The sequence below is a fragment of the Mauremys reevesii genome, linkage group 19, assembly GCF_016161935.1.
Source record: "Mauremys reevesii isolate NIE-2019 linkage group 19, ASM1616193v1, whole genome shotgun sequence".
NCBI lineage: Eukaryota > Metazoa > Chordata > Testudines > Geoemydidae > Mauremys > Mauremys reevesii.
In genome coordinates, this window is record NC_052641.1 from 16,543,192 (window position 1) to 16,564,676 (window position 21,485).

Genomic DNA, 21,485 nt, shown 5'->3' on the forward strand with positions numbered 1-21,485 from the left:
TTACAGGACAGAGCCCAAAGAGTACACACAGCACTTATTGACCGTCGATCTTTACTTGGACAGAATACCAAGACTTTAACCAACTGTAGTGGGGCGGTCACCCCGCTCCAGTCAGAAAGGGGTTAAAAGCCGCCAGAGGAGGCTGGTTGAGTAATCAGCCACAGGTGTGGTTGCACCCATTAGGGGACAGCTGGCCCTGATAAAAGGGCAGGCTGGGAGAGTGACAGAGACTCTCGCTCCAGCTGGGGAGCAGAGAGAACCAGGTTGCCTAGGAGAGCAAGCAGGGGTACCTTGGACAGAGCAGTACTGGGAAAGGGCAGGCTGAACTGGGGAGCTATGGCCTGGCAACCTCCCAGGCTGAGGCATTGCAGCAAAAGCCTGAGGAGATACTAGGGCTGCAGGGAGGTAGCCAGGCCAAAAAAAGGCAGCAGGTCCAACCCCCTTGCCAGTGATGAGTGGCCATTTCAGACTGCAGTTTGCCCTTGAGATAAGGGGTCAGATGACGACTGGCAGTAGCCACTGAGGCAAGGTGGGTCTAGGGGGTTGAGGTTCCCCTGGGAGGGGAGAACCAGAGTGTAGAGGCACTGCTGTGGGGCAGCACCCCAAGGTAAGGGGCACCAGGGTCCGGAAGGGACACCGGGCCAGAGGTGGTAGATACAACAGGGCAGGTAACAGGTTGAGAAATCGGCCAGAGGAGGGTGCTCCTGAGATGGATGAGCTAATTCCCGGACGACCAGCAGGAGGCACTTCACCGGTGAGTGTGCGTCCTGCTACACCAACTTTATATAAAAGTGTTATACACCCATTACAGCAGATCTCCACTTCTAGTTTACCACCCGGCACACTGAAGAGACTTACAACTAGGTCCAAGAAACAATGTCTAGGTCAGCTACACGGGAGGCACACGAGGATTAGCACTTCCCAGGAGTAAGTGCTGTAACAGAAGTACATTCAACTTGTGTGGGAAATAAGCGTATAACATAACTAATCAGAAACCTTTTCAGTCAGCTAAGAAACAGTGTTGGGTGTTATAAAGGGAGTCCTATTTTTAATCAGGGTAGAAGCAACACATGACCTTGAGGTAGGGGGAATATAAAAACCATAAACAGAGTTTCAAAAGAGATAGGGAAATCACCACTTAATTATATGGCCCACTTTTGCTGAGTAAGGATTTGATTCCTGGGGTCTCCATAAATTTTTTAAAATAGAAAAAGATGGTACCCGTAAAAGGTTTTGACACTTCAGCTAGACCAAGAAAGATTTTGAGGCTTGCCTGAGAGCAAGGCTCCCATGATGTTTCACAGGGAAGATGAAGCTAACTTTACAGAGTGGAATTTTACTGAGCAGTTACCCTTAGAATAGTTTAAAAATGGTTGTCAGAGGTATTTTATCAATGTACTACCTGAAAGACACAAAATAAATAAATGTCTAAAAAACGGGCATAAAAAATGACTAGCCAACAGATGTGGAGACAGTTCAAAAGTTGCAATGTTATGGGGAATCTTGGAAATAGCCAAAATAAGAAGTTTGTACCAAAAAGAGGAAATACATAAGGACCAGAATGATACACGATAAGAGTAAAAATAATTGCCCTTAGAAATCAGGAGGAAGTAGAGACTATCTGCAGACTGAATGCACGCTGTCAGAGAAATATAGGGAAAGGTCTGTCACCGCTGTTAGTACCTATTTCTCTCAGTGTATGTGCTGTGTTTACTAAGTATTAATAAATCCAATCAAGCTGACTTATCCAAGGTTTGTTATTATTAAACTAACCCAGACTCAAGAGAACCCCTCTCACTAAACATAATCACCATTTTTTTATTATTGGTAATTAATTGGTTATTGATTATAGATGAATTGTTAATTCTTGATTAACAACACTTTGGAAAGTCTAAATTAAGGGACAGGCCCAAATAAAGGTAACATTTTAATTTTGGAACTACAAATATGAAAGGTCTGATCAAATACTAACAGTAGCACTGTTATAACCTTTACAAGCCACATTGTTTGGAGATTAAAGGGGTTCTCAATTCTATAGTCAGATGATTAAACGATAGATTTGTTGCAGAAACTCTTGCTAAGCTAGCCATTGGAGACAAGCACTGAAAACGAAATAATAAATACAAATAAAATAAGTTAAAAATGTACCAATTAGAATGGATTTAGAGAAATATGACTGTGGAGGGAATAAAAGGATATGGTGTCATCATGCAAAAAGAACCAGCTCCTATCCTAGTGGACTAATACTATAACTGCTCTCTACGACTTTTACTTACTCGTTTCACGGAGTGATGCACGGGAGAAGCGGGTCACAAAACCAACATGATACACTAGACGGCTCTCCATCTCGCTTTCTTCTGCAAAGGTGTTTTGTTTTTCAGGCACCACCAAAAATACCAAGTCATCCTCCTTTGGATGAAGCTGTTTTGCCAAATCACTTTCCCGAATGCATGCTACCGGGAACAATGTAAAAATTAAAATGGGCACAGCCAGCCGTATTTGAGTAACCACTACATTATTCATTTATTGCAGGCATTTCTGAAATATGCATCTAAGTTTTAAAATGGTTAAAAGTTACAGAAATGCAGACTTTACAGTCTGTGACCTGCCCAAGGAATCCATGCAAGAAACAGGATTATAACTCAAGAGTTCCTGGTTGCCAATCTTGAACTCAGATCAGATACATGAAACCAAAATAAGCCAAAAAGCTATTTCATTCCCATCTCCTTTTCCAGGAAATTTGTCATCAAACATTTCTAAATGGGTCAGATCAGATATATTAAAATATTTAGAAAACAGCTTGGCACAGTGAGCAATTTTGAAGCATGAATTCCTTGCAAGGGGTACTTTTCACCAACACATATTTTGTACCTTTTTCAAATAAACAATGGAAAAGTCTTCTACATTTGGGCATTCTGGATGTCACATGCAAACTGCTCCTACATAATTAGGAGTAATAGTTGTGCCCTATCTGACTGGCACAATGTTTTCTCTAGATTGGCAATAAGGTATCTTTCCGTCTATGCATTTATACCAAGCTCACTGTATTTGTAACTAGGCCTCAGACTTGACCTGTAACCACAACACAAATTTGAGCACTCAGATTTGTGTATCTCCTACACCTATTTCTACCACTCAGTTTTAATTCATTAATTCAATTCATTGTATTTTTGCCTATTTCCCCAGAAAACTGGGTGTTTTCATAAATACTCACCTGTAAAATCTGCTCGATTCAAGTCAGCACAGAAATTTTGTAAGTGCAAATGACAACTATTTTTCTCTCTTGTTTTCTGGTTTTCTATCCATTCCTGTGCAACCTGCGTGTAATAAAAGTGGAAGTTATATGTTTTTCATAAGGATAAATTACATGTTCTAAAATTACACCATGATTTGTCATGACTAGCAAGGAGCACCAGTACTCAAGTGAACTGGGAGAAATGAAGTCAAACAGATGGTACTGATGCAGGTCAAGATATAAAGTGACCTTCAAAATGGAACATTTAATATTTGTGCAAACAATAAAGAAAGAAGCCTGAAAAGGTTTTTCTTACCAGTCCGCTCCAAAAATAATTTTTCTGTTTGTTTTTACCTTCAAAATATCAGGAATGGCAAGTCTTATCTGCCCTGTTTCTGCTGGAGAACTTTTTGGAGGATTCAGAGGTGGGACTTGAAAGCACTCTCAGACTCTAACTGAAGGGACAAGGTGAGTGAGGTCAATTTTTATTGGACTAACTTTTGTTGGTGAAAGAGACAAGTTTTCAAGCTTACACAGAGCTCTTCCTTAATTGAAGGAGCAGGGATATTGCATTTTTAGCAGAACACTTTTCCAGCAAGTTTTTTTTGTTACACTGAGCTTAAAGTTTTAAGCAGTCTGAAATAAGATCATTTCCCATATCAATTGGATCTCTTTTGTAAAGTTTCTTGATGTCAGAAGCCTGACTGATCTATTCATTCTTAATATATTTTGGAAAACAAAACAGCCAAGACCTGACTTTTTACTGTAAAAAGACATTGAAATTTTCCCTTTTAGGCCTTCTTTATACACTATGAAGAAAAAGGAGCATAAACTCAATTTTTCCCTTTGCAGGTGGCCTTTTTAAAGTGCACTGAAAGAGCTCAGTTGTAGTGGATGGGAGTGGAGTGGGTATGGCAACAGTGCTCATGGGCCATCATTTTTTTGAGCACTAAATTAATCTATAACATTTTAACCTCTAACCCTGTCCTTTCCAGAGATTACAAATAACATTAAGATTTTTTTTTTTTAAATCAAGGCACAATAACATTTTCAGAAGTTAAGATGAGCAGATACGTAGCACTTTTTAGCTCTTCCTAAAATGTTCTGTGCTTGATGGAAACAGAAACTTAAAGTGGTAACAGTTTCATAAAAAAGGCAGGTAAGTTACTTACTGTTTCAAAGGCATTTAGCATCATCAAGGGGAAAAATGTATTAAAATAGTCATTGTATCCATGAAATTTGACAGGAACAGAGACCATAATTGATTGAAGAAGATTATATGGAAGTCCAAACTGGCTGAAGTTGACAAACATTTCATAGTTCCATTTCAGGACCTCGGTAACAAAAATACTATGATCACGCTGTTGAGTGACAAGAGCATTTGCTTGTGGAAAGGAAGGGAGACTTCTTTCTTGCCCTGAATGAGCCCCTGAGGCAGACCAGTTGGGAAAACGTGAAGTACTGTTTGCCTGCATGTTCTGGGGCCGGAGAACATTGCTGGAACTCTGGGACTGAAGACTCCTGCTGAAACTTGGGGTCTTGATTATCTGGTTCTCTGCTGATACAGCTTTTGAATTCTCTGTCTTGGAGACATTGGATTTTACTACTTTTGCCTTGGCTTTTGATGACAATGAGTGCTTTGAAATATTTTCAAAATCCTTAGTGAGGATGGCACTCCGTGAAGAGCTATTTGAGCTGAAATTTTTAGTAGTGGAAGGTTTTTCAGGCTTAGGAGGTGGTAAAACTGGCTTGATAAAGAGATGATCTGAAGCATTGGTAGCAGAATGCTTACTACAGTACTCCACTGTCTTTTCCACCTGTTCTGTACAATCTTTGTACTTACACTTCACAATACCTAAGGGCTCATTCTGCAGCAGACTTTCAGCAGCATCAACTTCCGTGTCTAGTGGTTCTTTTTCACTAGACATTATAATATCTCCAATATTTTCCATCTGTGAACACATTTCCATATCCACAGGATCTGACTGAGTTAAAAATAAATCATCTTCATCACTGTTTTCATTTAATTTAGGCTTGCTTTCTTTCAAAGTTGCCCCCTCAAAGTGAGGTGTAGATGGGGAAACCAGAGGGACAACATATTCTCTCTCTGCTGGTTCATTTTTGTAGTCTCCAGTTAAAGATGAAGAAAAACATGATTCGATCTGTAATGCAGGACCTGCCATATTGTTTTCTTCTATTTTCATGTTAGCTTCCTTAGAACCATGTGGAACTGTTTTATCCATATGTGTGGTTTGGACTTCCTCTCTCTCAGATGAGCAGCTTTTTCTCATTTTTTTTCCATCCTTGCTTGAGGGATAGCATATCTGCTCAGCTATCCGCTCTTTTTGTTTTTCACTAGTTCCTGCAGCAGATACTGGATCAGAAGCCACAGGCTGTTGTATAGGATGCTTTGGATCAGACTTTTTAGTTATTTTTTTACTTCTGCCCTCAGAACTTCCTATCTGATTTTTCCCTCTCCTCACTTGTGTGGGTCTTATCTGCCTTAAAAACTGAAGATCTTGGCAGGCTAACATTTTTCTATTATGTTTTATAACTAGATTCTGTGGAGCAATTAATTTAGTTTTTTGTTTCCGTGCAGTCTGAACGGCCCCAGCAGCTTTCCCATAGCTGCGCAATTCAGCCACACTATCTAAGGATCGCTGGGATAACTCAAATGCTTTGCGAGGGGCCTTTTTTAGGCCAAGTTTTACCACAGTTGAAGTTGCCTCAGGACATTGGCGAACTTTCTTTGGAGGAACTACAGCAGGGGTTGACCTGCAAGGCTCAGTATTTCTAGAACTAGTTTGAGGAAGTTTTTTGTTTTGTACAGTTTTAAGGCTCATTTTTCTGGGACTTCTAAGGGCAGTTCTTACCATCTTGGATTTTGCTAAACTTTTGCCTGGGCTTAAAGTGCTTTTTTTAATAGTCAACTTTGAAGCTAATGATACACTAGATGTAGATGCTCTGGGTTCCATCAAGCCTGTGTTTTTGGCATGGTCTTTAGCAACAGCATCTGGGTGAGTAAAATTTTCAGACTGAGCAGTTGCATTTCCCTTGATAGCAGGCTCTTGAAAAGGTGCCTCAGATTTTGTGCCAGTTTTACTAACTTTCTTATGAGAAAGAGAATCTACCTGCCTTTCAACAATCTCTTCTGCTTTTTCAATGATATCATCACTGATGTAATCTGTATCATAACCCCAGTCATTTGTACGATCTGCCAACTCAAAACTATCTGAAGTACAGTTGCTTGTTGATGTCAAGTTTGAGTCTTGTTCCTGTGCCTGATTCACTTCCTCATCATTTATCTGAGAATCTTGCCAGACTGAAAAGACATCATCTTCAGTTTCAAACTCAAAAAACTGAGAATTATGTTCCTCACATGGCAACGGGGAGCTATGAGTCTTCAATTGCTCTTTTTTGTTTGCACTATCAGAAACATAGCTAGATGTTAAAGGTTGTTTTTCTGGATATACACACACCTCTTTTTTTATTGGTTTCTTAATATCCAACTTCTTTTCCTCATCAGAAGAGGAATCTGAAATGACAATGACTTCATTGTTGGGACAATCTGTTTCAGAAGAGGGCTCATTACTTTGGCCCTTTGTGGATGATTTAACAGCACCTTTTACTTTCCTTTTAATGTCATACAGATGTATTGAGCGTTCTTGGCTTGAATCAACAGGAAAACTGACACCTTTGGCATAAGCAGCTAAGGATAATTTATCAAGGTCTCTATCAATCTGAGTGTCTGTTAATGGGCTAGTTCCAGATTTCTTTTTTACCAAATCACATGCAATTGCTGCATTATCTTCACTATTTCTTTCTTCCTCTGAATCACCTTCTCCTTTAAAATACCTTGAAAAATCTAACAGTCTGTCAGTTGACTCGTGTTTAATCAAAAGCGGACTGATTAGAGGAGCATTCCTAGGTATCTCCCTTTCATTTTCAGAACTAGATGGAATGTTAAAATTTGCTGAAGTTTCATCTGTACATCGCATCCTCACTTTCTGATCTTTGAGGTCACCTGTCTTTGGGCATAAACTGCCAGAATTAGACTGCCCTTGATCTGGTATCTCTGTGTTAAGATCTTTATTCGGTAAAGGCTTTGGCAAAGAACTCGATCTTCTTAAAAGGGATCTCTTTTTCTTTAAATAACGTTTAAATGTAGCAAGTGGAATATTGTCGTCTTCATCACCACTTTCACTTTCTTCCAAGCCAGCCTCTTTTTTAAAGGTATCTGAATAATCTGCCTTGGTATCATTTGATTCCTGCTTAAGAGAGAGCAGCTTGATTTGAAAAGTACTGTTCATGCTGTTCTGTTTATTTTCAGAACCATTTGAAGTATTAAAGTTAACTGAAGTTTCACCTTCACTCAAAATATTTACTTCCTGATCTCTGCTGCCATCTTTACTTATATAGAGAGACTCAGAGTGAGACTGTTGTTGGTCTACTTCTGAATTTGAAGTGGATTGCTTCATTAACTGTAGCAGTTTTGTGGCCCAATGAGCATTCTGTACCTGGGTTCTCAAATTTGAGATTTTATTAGGATCCATCTTAAACTTTGAACAGGAATTAGAGGAGCCACTTCCATCTTTTCCATTTGAGCTGTGAGTGTCTTCATGAGAACTGGAACAAGACTGAGCACTCAGACACTCTGGCATCCTCACTTCTGTTTCGTCTCTTTCCAATATAGCATGACTTTTGAAATCCGAGACTTGAGGACTTGTGTTGAAGCACTGTTTAAGTAAGGAGTTATTCTTATTTTGGTTCCCCTGCACTTGGTGGTTGTTTCCATTTTTATGCGTATTCTTGTGTATTTCTGTTGCTCCAGAGCTATCGGGATGTTCACATTCCTCAAATGACCTATCATGAAGTTCTTTTTTAATATCTGTCAAAAGGCATTCTGCAGTTACACATAATTTTCTGTTGTTAAAAGACATTTGCCTATATTCCTCTTCCTCGATGCCTCTTCTTCTAGGGGAAGAACTCTCTTGACAAGCCTCATCGTTCCCAGATGCTAAAGAAAATGGGGGACTGAGGCTATCCCTGTGTTGTATAGTCACCTGACACCTGTCATTGGCTGTCCCTTTCTCTTGCCTTATAGGAATGGTGGGCAAATTTGTACAGATCACACTATTTTCCACAGGTATGGAAGCATTTGATGATCTGTCCTTTATACTTCTTATTACCTGCTTTAAACACATTTGCAATTCCTGAGTTTCCCGGTTGTTCAGCTGCCAACCCAGAGGTAAGTTTCCTCGCAAAAGGAGATTGAGTTTATCTAGAAACGGCTTGCAAACAGTTTGTTGCCCTAACTGGTAGCCTTCTCGAAGAAGGCTGCGTATCAACTGCACGCAAGCATGCTGTACAGAGTTAGAAGCCTGTGAAGATATTGCTGATGTAACTTTAGGACAGTTTCCAGGTGCTTTTTCAGAGCAGCGCACAAATGCTATGGTTGGAAGGTTAGCACATTTCACTACTGCTTCCACCCATTCCTGAGAGCTAATCCACAGCAAATGCAGGCACTTCTTATTTCTGTGTAGTTCAATAACTGACACCAGGATCAGGATGAAAAATTCAGAAACTTTGTCACATTGCTGGACTCTTTCACTGAGAAAGCCTTTGATTTCTGAGCACAGATGGTGAATGACCTCTACTATATAAGCCACGCCCAAGTCCTTGAGGTCCATTAGGGACTGAACAAAAGGAATAAACCATAGAAATGTGCTATTATGGACACGCATATCTTGGCCAATATCAGACTGAAGCACATTAGCCAATGACTGCATATCTTCATACATGTTGGGGCAATAATCTGGACAAATGGCCGTCTTCCATCCAGTATCCTGAAATAGAAAAAGACAAATTGACTATTCATTAGGTATTTTGCACAATTTCATTCTTATTATTCATTTGGATTGCTTTTACTTACCAAACAATATTCTCAGTCAAAGTTTCTTTTAGCTTCCACCCCTACAAATAATGCTTCCTTATTATTTATGGGCACTGATTTGATACAGCAGTTCAGTTGCATCCTAGAAATCAGTTACTAACCATTTTACCTCTACAGTCTAAAAAAGACCAAACTCTACCATACACAAGGAACTTCTCCTAGTCCCAAAGAATAAACCATGAGATTAAAATATTGAACACAGTTCACTTAGTCATTTAAAAAAAAACAAAGCACCAGTCACAGTATGTAGCATGAATTTCCACGTCAAAGGGTCAAATGTATTTTATTTTAAATGTTTAGAGACTCTGCACTATTTTGATATCATCAGATAGACATAACATGTTTGCTTAAGAGACAAAAGTTGAGAGAGAGTTATGATGCAAGTGTGTTTCTTATAAACAAAAACAGTTTAAAAAAAAGTAAGTTATGTAGGGGTCCAAAGTATTCAATAGATCAAACGTTTAATGGCATGTCACTTCAATATTACATATTTAGCACAATAGTTTAAAAATATCCATAAACCGACAAAAAGGATATAAAAGGAACACTGACAAATAAAAATCTAGGAAACTTAAAAATGGGTTAAAAGTATTTTCAGGTACAAACACCTGTCTCCTAGCTCCCCTGCCAATTTTTGTTTTACCACAACACATGCCCATTTTATCAAATGTTTCTCTCTCCTCCATTGCTCCATGAAAGATCCACACAAACAGGAAGAAAAATGACCGACTATACAGGATAAACAGTGAATGTGACTAGAGACAAACTTTTATCCAGTGCACACAAATTACAAATAGATAAAAATAATTTATCTGAAAAAAACCTACCCAAGAACACTGTAAGTATGATTTAAGTTGAGTGTGCTTTAATAAATGAATCAGAAAACTGGCAGAGAAAATACAAAGCTTTTTTTCATTATTTACCTTTTTGGGCTTTTCTATATTGTAATTATACACAATCTGGCTGCAAGTAACCATTTCCTCCTCATAGTTTGACTCTGGTTCAGATTTAGTCCTAAAGAAAAGAAACACAAGTTGATTCAAGACATGCAAATGATTCATGAACTAAGTGAAATAAGAGTCAGAAAAGATTTCACAGTTTCAGATGCCACATTTTACTACTAACTGATGAAAGTGATAAAATGTGTGTGAAAACATTAATGTAGTACATGAGAATGTGTAAGTTTGTTCTAGTTCTATTATTTTATGGTGCCCACAAGCATGGTAGATAGGGTTGCCAATTTTGCTTGGACATATTCCTGGAAGTTTCATCACAATGACAATTTTTAATTAAAGATTAATCTTTAATTCCTGGAAATTCCAGAACAATCCTGGACGGTTGGCAACCCAAGTAGGTGCTTTAAAGAAATTGCATAAAAGAAAGGTACCGGCTTCAGAGAGATCTTACCACTAAGTGACAGACTTGACTAATGAGTTGAGGATTTAACATATACTAGGAAGAAATATAACGTAATAAGTATTTGCATAAACACCTTGTTTAACTGAACAAGACCTTTTTCAAAATGATTGCCCTTAGTATTACTAACAGCTGCTTCGATGTTTAAAAATTCTCAGTTTTAATAATCAAATTTACCTATTTATGCCATTTACTTTTTCACTTCACTCGTTAGGGATAATGACAAAAGACTGATAAGTTTCCACTGACTAGTTTTCTTTCAATAGGATAATGTGGCCTGTAGACCACCCCAGAAGAATGTTTAAGTCCTACATCCCCCACACAATTGCCACTTGAAGAATGTTTTTATGGAAAGGTTTAATTTAAGATTTTGTAATTAAGAGAAAAAGGTTTACAAAGCCTAAATCTGGGGCTGAGGGACCTGTTAGCACCCTCTTAAAACAACTGTGTACCATAAAGAAGAATGTTTAAAAGGTGGAGCCCAACTATGCTTTCCAAATTTCTCTGCACAGAGAATCCACTTCCACAACCGGATAGCTGTTTACTAACAGATTACTTCTCCATTGAATGAGCAACTTAGCTAGTCTGCTGGTTGCTTATTTTGAATGTCTAATATATGGTTACTCTTAAAAGATGGGTCTCAAACACGATGTTATATTTCAATTGTAAATTTGGGAATACCAAAAGCTTCCAGAAGGCATTTGATGCCTATCTGCTTTGAAACACTTCCCCTAAGTCTGACATACGTTATGTTTTTAAACATAATTATGTGTCTTGTTTTACCATCTCTAGTGGAAGGATTATATCCAAAAAAGGAATAAAACATGGGAAGACCCTTGATGAGATTTTCTTGATGTCGATAAATATTCAGAAGACTGTATATATGATTTGCCAGTAAGTTAAAAGTTAACTGAAAACACAATTAAAAGCTGTAGTTGTAATGTCTCATTTGCGGGCTTGCCAACCCACAGGATATCTAGGTGTTTTTATGAAAGCTGCAGCTCAAGTCATGCGATTATATGCAAATCTCAGCATTACTTTAAAAACAAAGTTTCTAGCTCTCATGGCTGCAGGGAAAATCTTGAAAACATGAATCCAAAAGGTTAATAAACCAGAATGCAAATAAAAAACACAGCATTTATTATTTTGTAAAAACTCCCAAGTTTTAGTCAATTTTATGATGGGGGGAGGGGCTGCATCATGATTTTTGATCACTTAGGGTTGGTAATGCTGCACTTATTTTATTTTGCTCCTGGCCATTTTCCCAACATCTATTATAGCATTGAGGTCAGGGCTAGAAGCTACCAAAGCTATACTTTTAAAACTTGAACTCACCTCCTTGAACTATTCCGTATATTTTTTATTTCATTGTTGTAGCTGACATTGTTGATAATGGTTTGAAAGGCCTGGACTGGATCGATGAGTTGACCCCACACTTTAGACCCGAGCTGATCCAGAATCACCATGAAACAGTGCAGCGCTGGCCAGAAGGGATCAGTGCTTTCATCTGAAATATAACAGTCTAAGATCATGAAGAGTTGAGGGGGAAGTATCGTGCGCTTTCCTACTGCTAGCTGAATACAAAGTGAATTTAATTCTGAATTTCAGTGCTTTTATTACTTTAAACATTGAGACAAGGGTGAATTATAACTTTTTTTTAATTCCCCTCATCTGCAAAGCCAGCGTGGCTCCTAAGATCTGAGACCAGCCACGCTTTCCCTCTAAGTAGTAGTAACCTGGAGGAGCGAGAGAAGGGAAGGTGTAAAATGGATAATTTTTAAAGTTTCCCCTCACTGCAAAGCTATGTCATTCCTACCTTTTTCCCTTTTTGTTTTGGTTGCTGATATTTTGGTGGGTGCAGGTAAGAGGTATATTATTGAGACGAGTTACTATGCCTCATATAGCTGCCCAGGGAAGGAGTGTTATGTCTGAAAAAGAGCTCTATTTTTCTTCAGTTATTTCACATTTCATCTTTTGCAGCCACTGTGTCCTTCTGTTGTGCCTGCCTCCCCTGCCTAGCCATTAGTGTGGCTAGGCACCCCTCCCTAGAGGAAGTGAACAAGGTGAGAAATTTAATTTTTTCCCTCTTGCCTCTAAACACAATAAAATCTAAAAAGATAAAGAGATTTGGTAAAAGGGTTTATTATTGTTATTTACGGGTATTTATGTGGCGAGCACAGGGCTAGGCAGGGAAGAATATCTGAATCTTACAGCTTTGTCAACTGATTTGTACAAAAGAATCTTCTATGTAAAAATTTTCCAACTGCAGAAGTCTAATGATTCAATGGAGAAAGTACCTAAGAAGATTCAGCTACAAAGATGTATAGGGTTTTTTTGGTTTGTTTGTTTTTTGTTGTTTGTTTTTTAAATCATCTTCTCTTCTGGTACAGAAAATGACACAGCATTTTGAGTGGCCAGCACAGAGTAACTCATTCTCAGCATTCCATTCTAGTTTCACTAAGAAAGCTGTTAAGAGTCAGAATCTGATATTTTTAGATTATATTTTGGAAACTTGAAATGAGTGCAGATAAATCAGATTATTTTCCCACAGTAACTGAAATTGAGGAATTTGTAAACTGTATAAAGTAAATTACAGACATCAGCTAAAAAAATGAAGCTTCAATCTGCTGTAGATAAATGTAAATTTGCTAGAAGTTCACTGATTCAAGAAAACACATGCTTCTGTAGAAGAACTCTGAGGTTTTTAAAAAACAACTCTTGCATTAAAAACTAGAGTACTGGGATTACCAAAAGGAATGAAAGAGAAGATGCTATTCAATAAATTCCTTTGTTACTTGACAAAATATCTGATTATAAATTTACTCTGCCAATAAAAAAATTGATTGTAAACAAGATTCTTTGTTTGCAGAAATTCCAGACCTTAATTATCACCTTTAGTTCTGATAATGCTATAGCTCAATTTCCCTGAAGTGGTTAAAGTAAAAGAAAATTTTATACTCAGGACAGAGTCTCTATTTTTCAAGTTGTAGCTCACATAACACTAATAAGGGGAGGGGGGAGAACACAATTTAAAAAGTAATTAAATTATATTGGTATTTAGGCTTTTTTTTTTTTTAACCCCAGAAGACTAGCACTAATTTTTGATGGTAAAAGGCTGAATTTTTATGACTGACAAAGCAAAAAAGTCTTAGATATTTAGATGCAATTAGTTCAGGAAAAGGGTAAAAAAAGGAGAGGATCCTCAGAAGACTCTTACCACAATTTGAGTAATTTTAACTTTTTCTCCTGCTCCTCTTTTCCTTTGTTTTTGTTGCTTCTTCATCTAGATGCTAATTAAAATAGAATAGTCTATCAACTACTGAAGGGGTATTTCCGTTTAAAGCTCCTTCAGATCTGAGATAATGATATTATACAGTTTTCTTGTATGTGTGTTCTTCCTTCTTCATGTAAGATTATAAACTTTTTGTTTAATAAAAATATTGCACTTATAAAGATCCAATCTTTTTCTTCTCATATTACAAAAAGAAATTTATAAATAATTTAAAACATACCAAGTCTCAGAAAAAGGATCTGAAAAATAATTAGCAGGAACTACAAAGTTTGAAATGTTACCTTTGCAAATTAAAATAGTTACTACACAACTATGAACTTTCCGTTTTCACTGAATTCTCTCTCACACCACTAATCAAGAGGATACGGAAATTCAGCTTCCAGGAAAAGTAAAAACAATCCTGGAAGAGCGATTTCTTCCCTTTTAGGATGCAAGAGCCAGAATACATACCACATGGAAAAAACTGTACCATCTCTTCTAAGTGGAAATCACCCAGTAATTGGGAAAAAAAGTTTGCCCTCACCTAACGCTTTACATATGGCTCCATAAAGCCATAAGGGGCACCTTTTCTCCACTTTTCAAAGTCCCTTTGAACCTTGTTTTTCAGTGTTTGTCTCAAGGTAGGTCCAAATATTGTTCTTCACATCAGGGAAGGAATGAAATGTCAAAGTCTGAGAAACCCTGTCTTTGGCATTATACTTCTATACCAAAAATAATTTGTTCGACAAAAGTAGTAAGTTCTATTAGGAATTATATCACAACCAGAATATGACTAAAAATGGATGAACAATCTCCATTTATCATTGCCTCATCAGTTAAAATTAGTTACCATCTGTTTGTTTCTCCATGGTGTGAAGTATAGACTGCATGAAATCATTCTGTTTATCTGGACCCAGCAACAAAGAATCCATAGCTTGTTCTTCCAGCACTGTTAGCAACATACAGATACCTGCAATGAAAGCAATCTGTCTTTATGTTTGTGTATGAGATCCTTTTTTTTCCCCTTCAAGTTTTGGCAAACCTAAATAGTCCTGTTTTCCAAAGCTCACTGCAATGAAAGCGCTCAGAGGAAATGATCAGCATCAAAGAAACCTGAAGCGGATGAATTTAAATAAGCTACTGAGTCTCCTGGACAGACACAGTTAGAATTCTTCTATTTGACAACTCCCAAAATGCATTACACATTTCAAGAACTTTGATTGTACTGACCTCACAGGGATTGAGACAAGATCCAAAGAGAATTAACTGAAATTTCAACAACTCTAACTTTGCAGAATGAATATCCCTGTGAAGAACGTGGATATACCTGTGGGTTTGGTGGTTACTGTATTGCTGGCTAAAAGGTGACTAAAGGTTAAATCCTGCATGAACCCAAAACAATAGCTGTAAACAGAATTCAATTGTTTGGACAATGCAAAGAATCTAATGGATGAAGGCACCTCCAAACCCCGTCTAGAGACGTGAACAAGCCAAATGGTCAGATTTAGGAGCCCTGCTCGAAACCTTAAGAGATCTTCAGGTGGGAACTTTCAAAGAAACCTTTGAAATGAATAAAAGACAGCTTGTGTCCTGAGGGGGAGACACTGTATGGGGTTCAGACTGTCAGAGAGGCAGCAGCAGCTACAGAGGTACAACCTGTTTCACCAAGCTTCAATGCTTGAGGGGTGTCTGGGTCAAGTGGAACCTACTTAAACTAGCAAGGAAAGGCTATGTTTAGGTAAGGCAATATGCGTTTAGGCTTTTTTTTAACCCTTTTCTTTCTGCTTGTAATGTTCCTAAGAGTAAATAAATCATACTTTGCTTTGAAAAAGCTGTTCTCTGTTACTGCATTTACCAGCTGGTCCAATTCCCGGAGAGGATTCTGTAGCAAGGGCAAAATCCAGTTGGACTTCTTGGAGGTAATATGCTTGGGAAACAAGAGGCATTGTAACCTGGGGGTTCAGTTAGAAGTGGGGTGAATCACAGGATTCCACTCAGAGAAGAGCATAGGGGTTGGCCTGCCACTTGAAAGAAATTCTCCCACACCCTGGAGGGGGGTGGGAGAGAGCATGCACAGATACAGCTCACTACTGAACAAACACTCACCAAGCCAGTAGTTTTTGTAGTTGGTGGTATCGTACAAATGGGATGGCAGAAGAATGAGTTTCCCCTTCTCAATCATGGAAGAACTATAAATATCAGGACTATCAAACAGCCCCAATTCAATGACTTTAAACAAGCAAGTCAACACTTCCTGTAAATCATAGTAATCATCCCTGTCGACTTTCCCTAAATTTCTTGCTGTCAGGATGGCCCATCGACGAATCTACATATTTAAAAAAAAAAACGTAAATATTACTAGAAGAAATACAACAAACAAGAATCACAGAAAAAGCTGTAAGTTTAGTAGCCATATTCCTAATAAAATGTGGTCAAATACATTTGTACTGAGGGCAAGTTCTTGGAAGTGAGAATCAAGTATTCTTCCAGCATAAACAAACATTTCCCAATGCATATTACGAACTGTGTGAAATGCAATCTAAACAATCAAAAGAGTTAGAAAGCATACATTCAAGGGCAAAAACTCACTGGAGGCACAAGATAGAGGCACCCTTTATCTCTAGACTTGATTGATATCCTTGAAACTTTACTGATCAACATTTAACACAGACATAAGTGCAATTAAGGAACAGCAACCATAAGTTAATGCTGTATGTGAAGGATGCCTGTCTACTTATTACCGAGCCAGAATCCATCTTTTGACACATTTGAAGGACTACAGATAAGTTCATGGAGGATAGGTCCATCAATGGCTATTAGCCAGGATGGACAGGGATGGTGTCCCTAGCCTCCGTTTGCCAGAAGCTGGGAATGGGCAGCAGGGGATGGATCACTTGATGATTACCTGTTCTGTTCATTCCCCCTGGGGCACCTGCCATTTGCCACTGTCGGAAGATAGGATACTGGCCTAGATGGACCTTTGGTCTGACCCAGTATGGCCATTCTTATGTTATGTACAGTATATTGTCAGATTATAAAATAGGGTAATATATCTCCTATGCCTTTCTCAGGACCAGCTTATGCATCAATTTGAAGGTCAGAATTTACAATGGGTAGCCTCCCTAAAATGCCTACAGATCCACATCCATACCAGCTCTCAAACTCTGTCAAGTAAAGTCTGGATCCACAGTTAGATGCAGTATCAAATAACTTGGAAAAAATTACAAATACTCACCTCTTCCTGTGGAATAAAAAGAATATTAAGATGAATATTCTGCCTAGATTACTATAAACCCTTATATCCCTCCTGATCTACACATCCAAAGTTGCTCATATAAAACTATTCACTGACTTTCTTGGAGGTGAGGTAAGGAGGACATTCTGTCCCGCCTTAGTCTTAAGGTGTACTACGAATCCTTCAAAATACACAGCAGGCCCTTCAACAGTACCAGGGCTTAGATCCTAAGATCCAAGTGTTCTGTGGACTCTATATAACCACCACTCCTCAATCCTTCCCCCAGCTATTGAAGCTACCAGAAAGATTAGGGCAGATCTAGCTGGGGTCCTACAGTTTCACACTATGCTCTATGCAGAGGCAGTTTTATAGGATAATCTAAGCCTCCCTGTAGAGTTAAACATATGTCAAGGGAGTGGACGAAGAGGGGCATTCTCACACTTATCCAACTCTGTACCAATTGCTTCCTTAGGTCTTTTTCTGGCCTTCCAATGCTATTTGGCCTGCAAATGTCACTATTTTGGTAATACCTGTGACTTTCAACCCAGATGCACTCAGGTACCCCAGAAATTCCCACTTTGTTACCATTCCTTAAGGGACTGGGTTCAAAAGGAGATAAGCTACTGCCATCTACAACATTATGAATGCCCTCAAGGTCTGCTTCAAACAAGAACATATGGCACAGAGACCTCCCATTGTGGTCTAGGATTGGCCTATTAAAATATCCACCCCGAATCTCACTCAGACACATACAACTAAAAACACCATCTAGCTTCCAATGGTCTCAGAATGAAGACAACTAAAATCAAGGACAACTGTGCCTGCTGGTAATGTCAAACTGTGTGTGCTATGTCACTATATATGCTATGGGAATGCTCTGTAATTAAAGAATTTGGGGAGGAGAGTGTTCCTGACTGTCTCTTATTCTAACTGACAGTGACACTCTCACCACTTCTATTTCACATTGGAGGCAATTCCAAGATTACTGAACCTCAGACTACCCAAGGATATAGCTTTTAGTGACTAAAAATAAATGATACAGAGATGGAAAGACTCAACATCCTAGCACAAAAAGGGCTGGAGTATGAACATTGTATTTGGCGATCTTGGAAAGAGTGGCATACAAAATATACTTGGACTCAGTTTGAAAGACTAGATCTTTATTTTCAGATATGCTGAACACCTGCAACTACTATTGACCTTAACTGAACTTTTAAGTATCAACACTTCCGAAAACAAAGTCCCATAGCTTTTGTTCCTTGACAGGTACCAGTGATCCAGAGTTACACATTGTGAGCTTCTGCACCACACTTTCCATGAACTTCAATTGCTCAATACATGATGCATGCACTCTCCTCTCCTTTACTTCTGAACCCTCCCCCCACACACACACCGTCAGTCAATTATTTTCTTTACCGACAACAGAATTCCATTTTCTTTGAATTGACAGTATTATTGTATTCCTATCCAAATTCTAATTGAATAAACTTCTTGTGCCAAAAAAGGAGAATGAAGAATCATTCTGAATTTTGAACCTTAACTCTGATTTTATTTTTAATCACAAGAATCTGGAAAAACCAATCTGAATGTTATTTAAACTCAGACTAAGTAGTGCAATTTCCTTTGGGTGCATTTTTATTTTGAAAAACACATGCTTCTTTAGGTTCTCAATTCAGTATGAGGCTCAATCTCCAGAACAGGTGAAATTAGGAGAAGACTCAATAGAAATTAAATGCTTTAAACTGTTAGGTGCTCCTATTATCCACCTTGAGAAAAGCCACATAACACCCAAAATGTTAACAATGTTACAAATGGCTCAAATTAAACAGTAAACATTGATTAGTCTGCTGACTTTAATGTGCCTTTTCACTGACTTTTTCTTCTTGCATGCTATTGAATAATGCTGAGAACAGTGTTTTTGCAAAACAACCACTTATTTTATCATGGATAGGAATATTATGTGCCAAAACATACTAATCCCATTACTAATCAAGGTTACATGCTTCTATGGATTGTTTATATGAGGAGGATACAGCAGAAATGTTTGAACCTTGAAACAATAGGCTTCTTACTTTTGCCAAATGTGAACAAGGATAGACATACACAATCAAATTCCTGAAACTGAAGTGCTCAGTAAAAGTGCTTAAAGTGAGTTAATTTTTCTGACTGTATTCTCATTGTAGGAGAAATAACTCACCACTTCATTGGGGTGTACCAACAACAGATAAATGCCTGGATGTTTGTCGAAGACCTGAAAGGAGACGTTAACTTGTTCCATTTTACAAAGAGCCTCAACACAGAGCTCACCTAAACAAGAGACATAAATGGTAGAGATTAACCAAAACCAAGGCAAGCTAAGTTATTTTAGTGCTTAAAGTAATAATTGGAGATATACCAATCTCCTTGAACTGGAAGGGACCTCGAAAGGTCATCGAGTCCAGCCCCCTGCCTTCACTAGCAGGACCAATTTTTGCCCCAGATCCCTAAGTGGCCTCCTCAAGGATTGAACTCACAACCCTGAGTTTAGCAGGCCAATGCTCAAACCACTGAGCTATCCCTCCCCCACATTAAAGAAATATTACCCTTATTGTAGTAGGGCAGCTAAATATTTCACTAATGCTTGTTTAAAAAAATTATTTTCACCTTCTGCAATAGTGAGAATACTGGATTCTTTCAAGCGTAAGCCATGAGATACTCACTGATTCGTGCATGTAGCAGCAGGTACGGGTATTTCAGTATTTCTAGAAGAGGTACACGCAGGTTGTTCTCAAAATCTGGGCCTGTGTAACCAGACAGTTTAGTTTCCCCATTGTCATCCACTATAAATAATTCATCATCCTCTTCAATATCTGTCTTCATGGATTTCTCAAAATGGTCAATGAGACGGGAGGTTTCCAACTCCCATAAGATCTATTCAGGGAAAAGGAAACAAGGAGACAATAGTCTGCACAGGTTGCTGAGACTGATGATGTTTAACATCATGTGGAACTCCTGATGAGATTTTAAGAGCTCATTACCTTTGTTTTGGAAAGTTACTTTCCAGACATGGTAAGAAAATACACCACTACCTTGATATAACGCCACCCAATATAACACTAATTTGGATATAACGCAGTAAAGCAGCGCTCCGGGGAGGCGGGGCTGCGCACTCCAGTGGATCAAAGCAAGTTCAATATAACACCGTTTCACCTATAATGCGGTAAGATTTTTTGGTTCCCAAGGACAGAGTTATATCGAGATAGAGGTGTATTAACAGTTACTGGCCATGGAACTCAGGTGACACAGATCAGCAGCAACATTTTCAATTTGGAATTGACTGATTATAGAATCATTAAAGTAACTTTAGTAGCAGTCAAAAATTGTAGATACTTAATGAATGAACTTTTGCATAATTTATTCATTTCTGAATAAAGTTAATAGCTTCATCATTATTTTAGACAGAAGACTGATAACAGGGCAAAGTTCTGTATTTAAATACAGGAATAGTGCACATTACAAGAACTTACAATTAAATGGCAGCATACACCTCCTGCAACAGTTAGCTAAACACAGAGCCCTCACAAAATTCCTCTCCCTCAGTCAGACCTAACCACGATCAAAATCCCACACTCCGAGGTCACTCAATTAAACCTTTTATTCTGTGCAGCTCAGTAGGAAACAATTACCTCCTGCAGTAAGCCGGGCAATTCATCCCTTGCCTTGTGATATTCAACCACACATTCCAGGCAGTAACAGAGATCATCATTGGCTGCTGCACGATCTTCGGGGGACAAAGTCTTGGAAGCATAAGTTCTTAGGAACTGGGTGGTGGAGGAACCACCAGGCGTACACCAACGACATGTGCTCATTCTTCAGACACACACATAGAAAGAGGGAGGGAGTTATTAGAAATCAAAACACTAAAAGTAGTAATAAGATCCAATTTCACCAAGTTCTCTTCAATGCTAAGGGCTAGAGATTTCTGTAATGCAGATGCAGTGTGTATATATGATTTTTAAAACATTACGACCAAAACAATCAAATGTAAGTGACCAAGTTTAAGCATTTATATCCATATTTATGCACCTAATAAAAGTGGCCTCATTTTCAGAGCCTTTGAACACCTATAGTTCCCAGTGAAATACAAAACAAAATTTAAAAACTAATAATTAAAAAGTATTTTATTTCTCTTACAATTAATACATTTGGATAACATTGATATGCAAAATTTCACTTTGCATGTAACTAAAGAATCCATAACTAGCCCACAATACAACTTTAATGAACTCTTTCAACATATACAACATTAATATACATATGCATCAGAACAGTTGTTTGTGAAAATGAGGGTTTATCGATACAAAGTTTGATTAGTTCTGCTTCACCTCCTTAAGAT

The 21,485-nt window shown here is 38.2% G+C and overlaps 1 protein-coding gene across 2 annotated transcripts in view; it reads right to left on the reverse strand.

Moving 5' to 3' along the window:
- SETX (senataxin) overlaps positions 1-21,485 on the reverse strand; it is a 47,491-nt gene that overhangs the window by 19,923 nt on the left and 6,083 nt on the right. For both annotated transcript variants that reach the window (XM_039506277.1, XM_039506278.1), the window contains exons 2-11: positions 20,776-20,959; positions 19,810-20,020; positions 19,308-19,417; positions 15,982-16,201; positions 14,726-14,845; positions 11,940-12,111; positions 10,112-10,202; positions 4,408-9,081; positions 3,215-3,317; positions 2,277-2,453 (exon numbers count right to left, since the gene is read on the reverse strand). In XM_039506277.1, the coding sequence (XP_039362211.1) occupies positions 2,277-2,453; positions 3,215-3,317; positions 4,408-9,081; positions 10,112-10,202; positions 11,940-12,111; positions 14,726-14,845; positions 15,982-16,201; positions 19,308-19,417; positions 19,810-20,020; positions 20,776-20,958 (6,061 nt within the window). In that variant the 5' untranslated portion in view covers position 20,959. The remainder of the gene's footprint in view (positions 1-2,276; positions 2,454-3,214; positions 3,318-4,407; positions 9,082-10,111; positions 10,203-11,939; positions 12,112-14,725; positions 14,846-15,981; positions 16,202-19,307; positions 19,418-19,809; positions 20,021-20,775; positions 20,960-21,485) is intronic.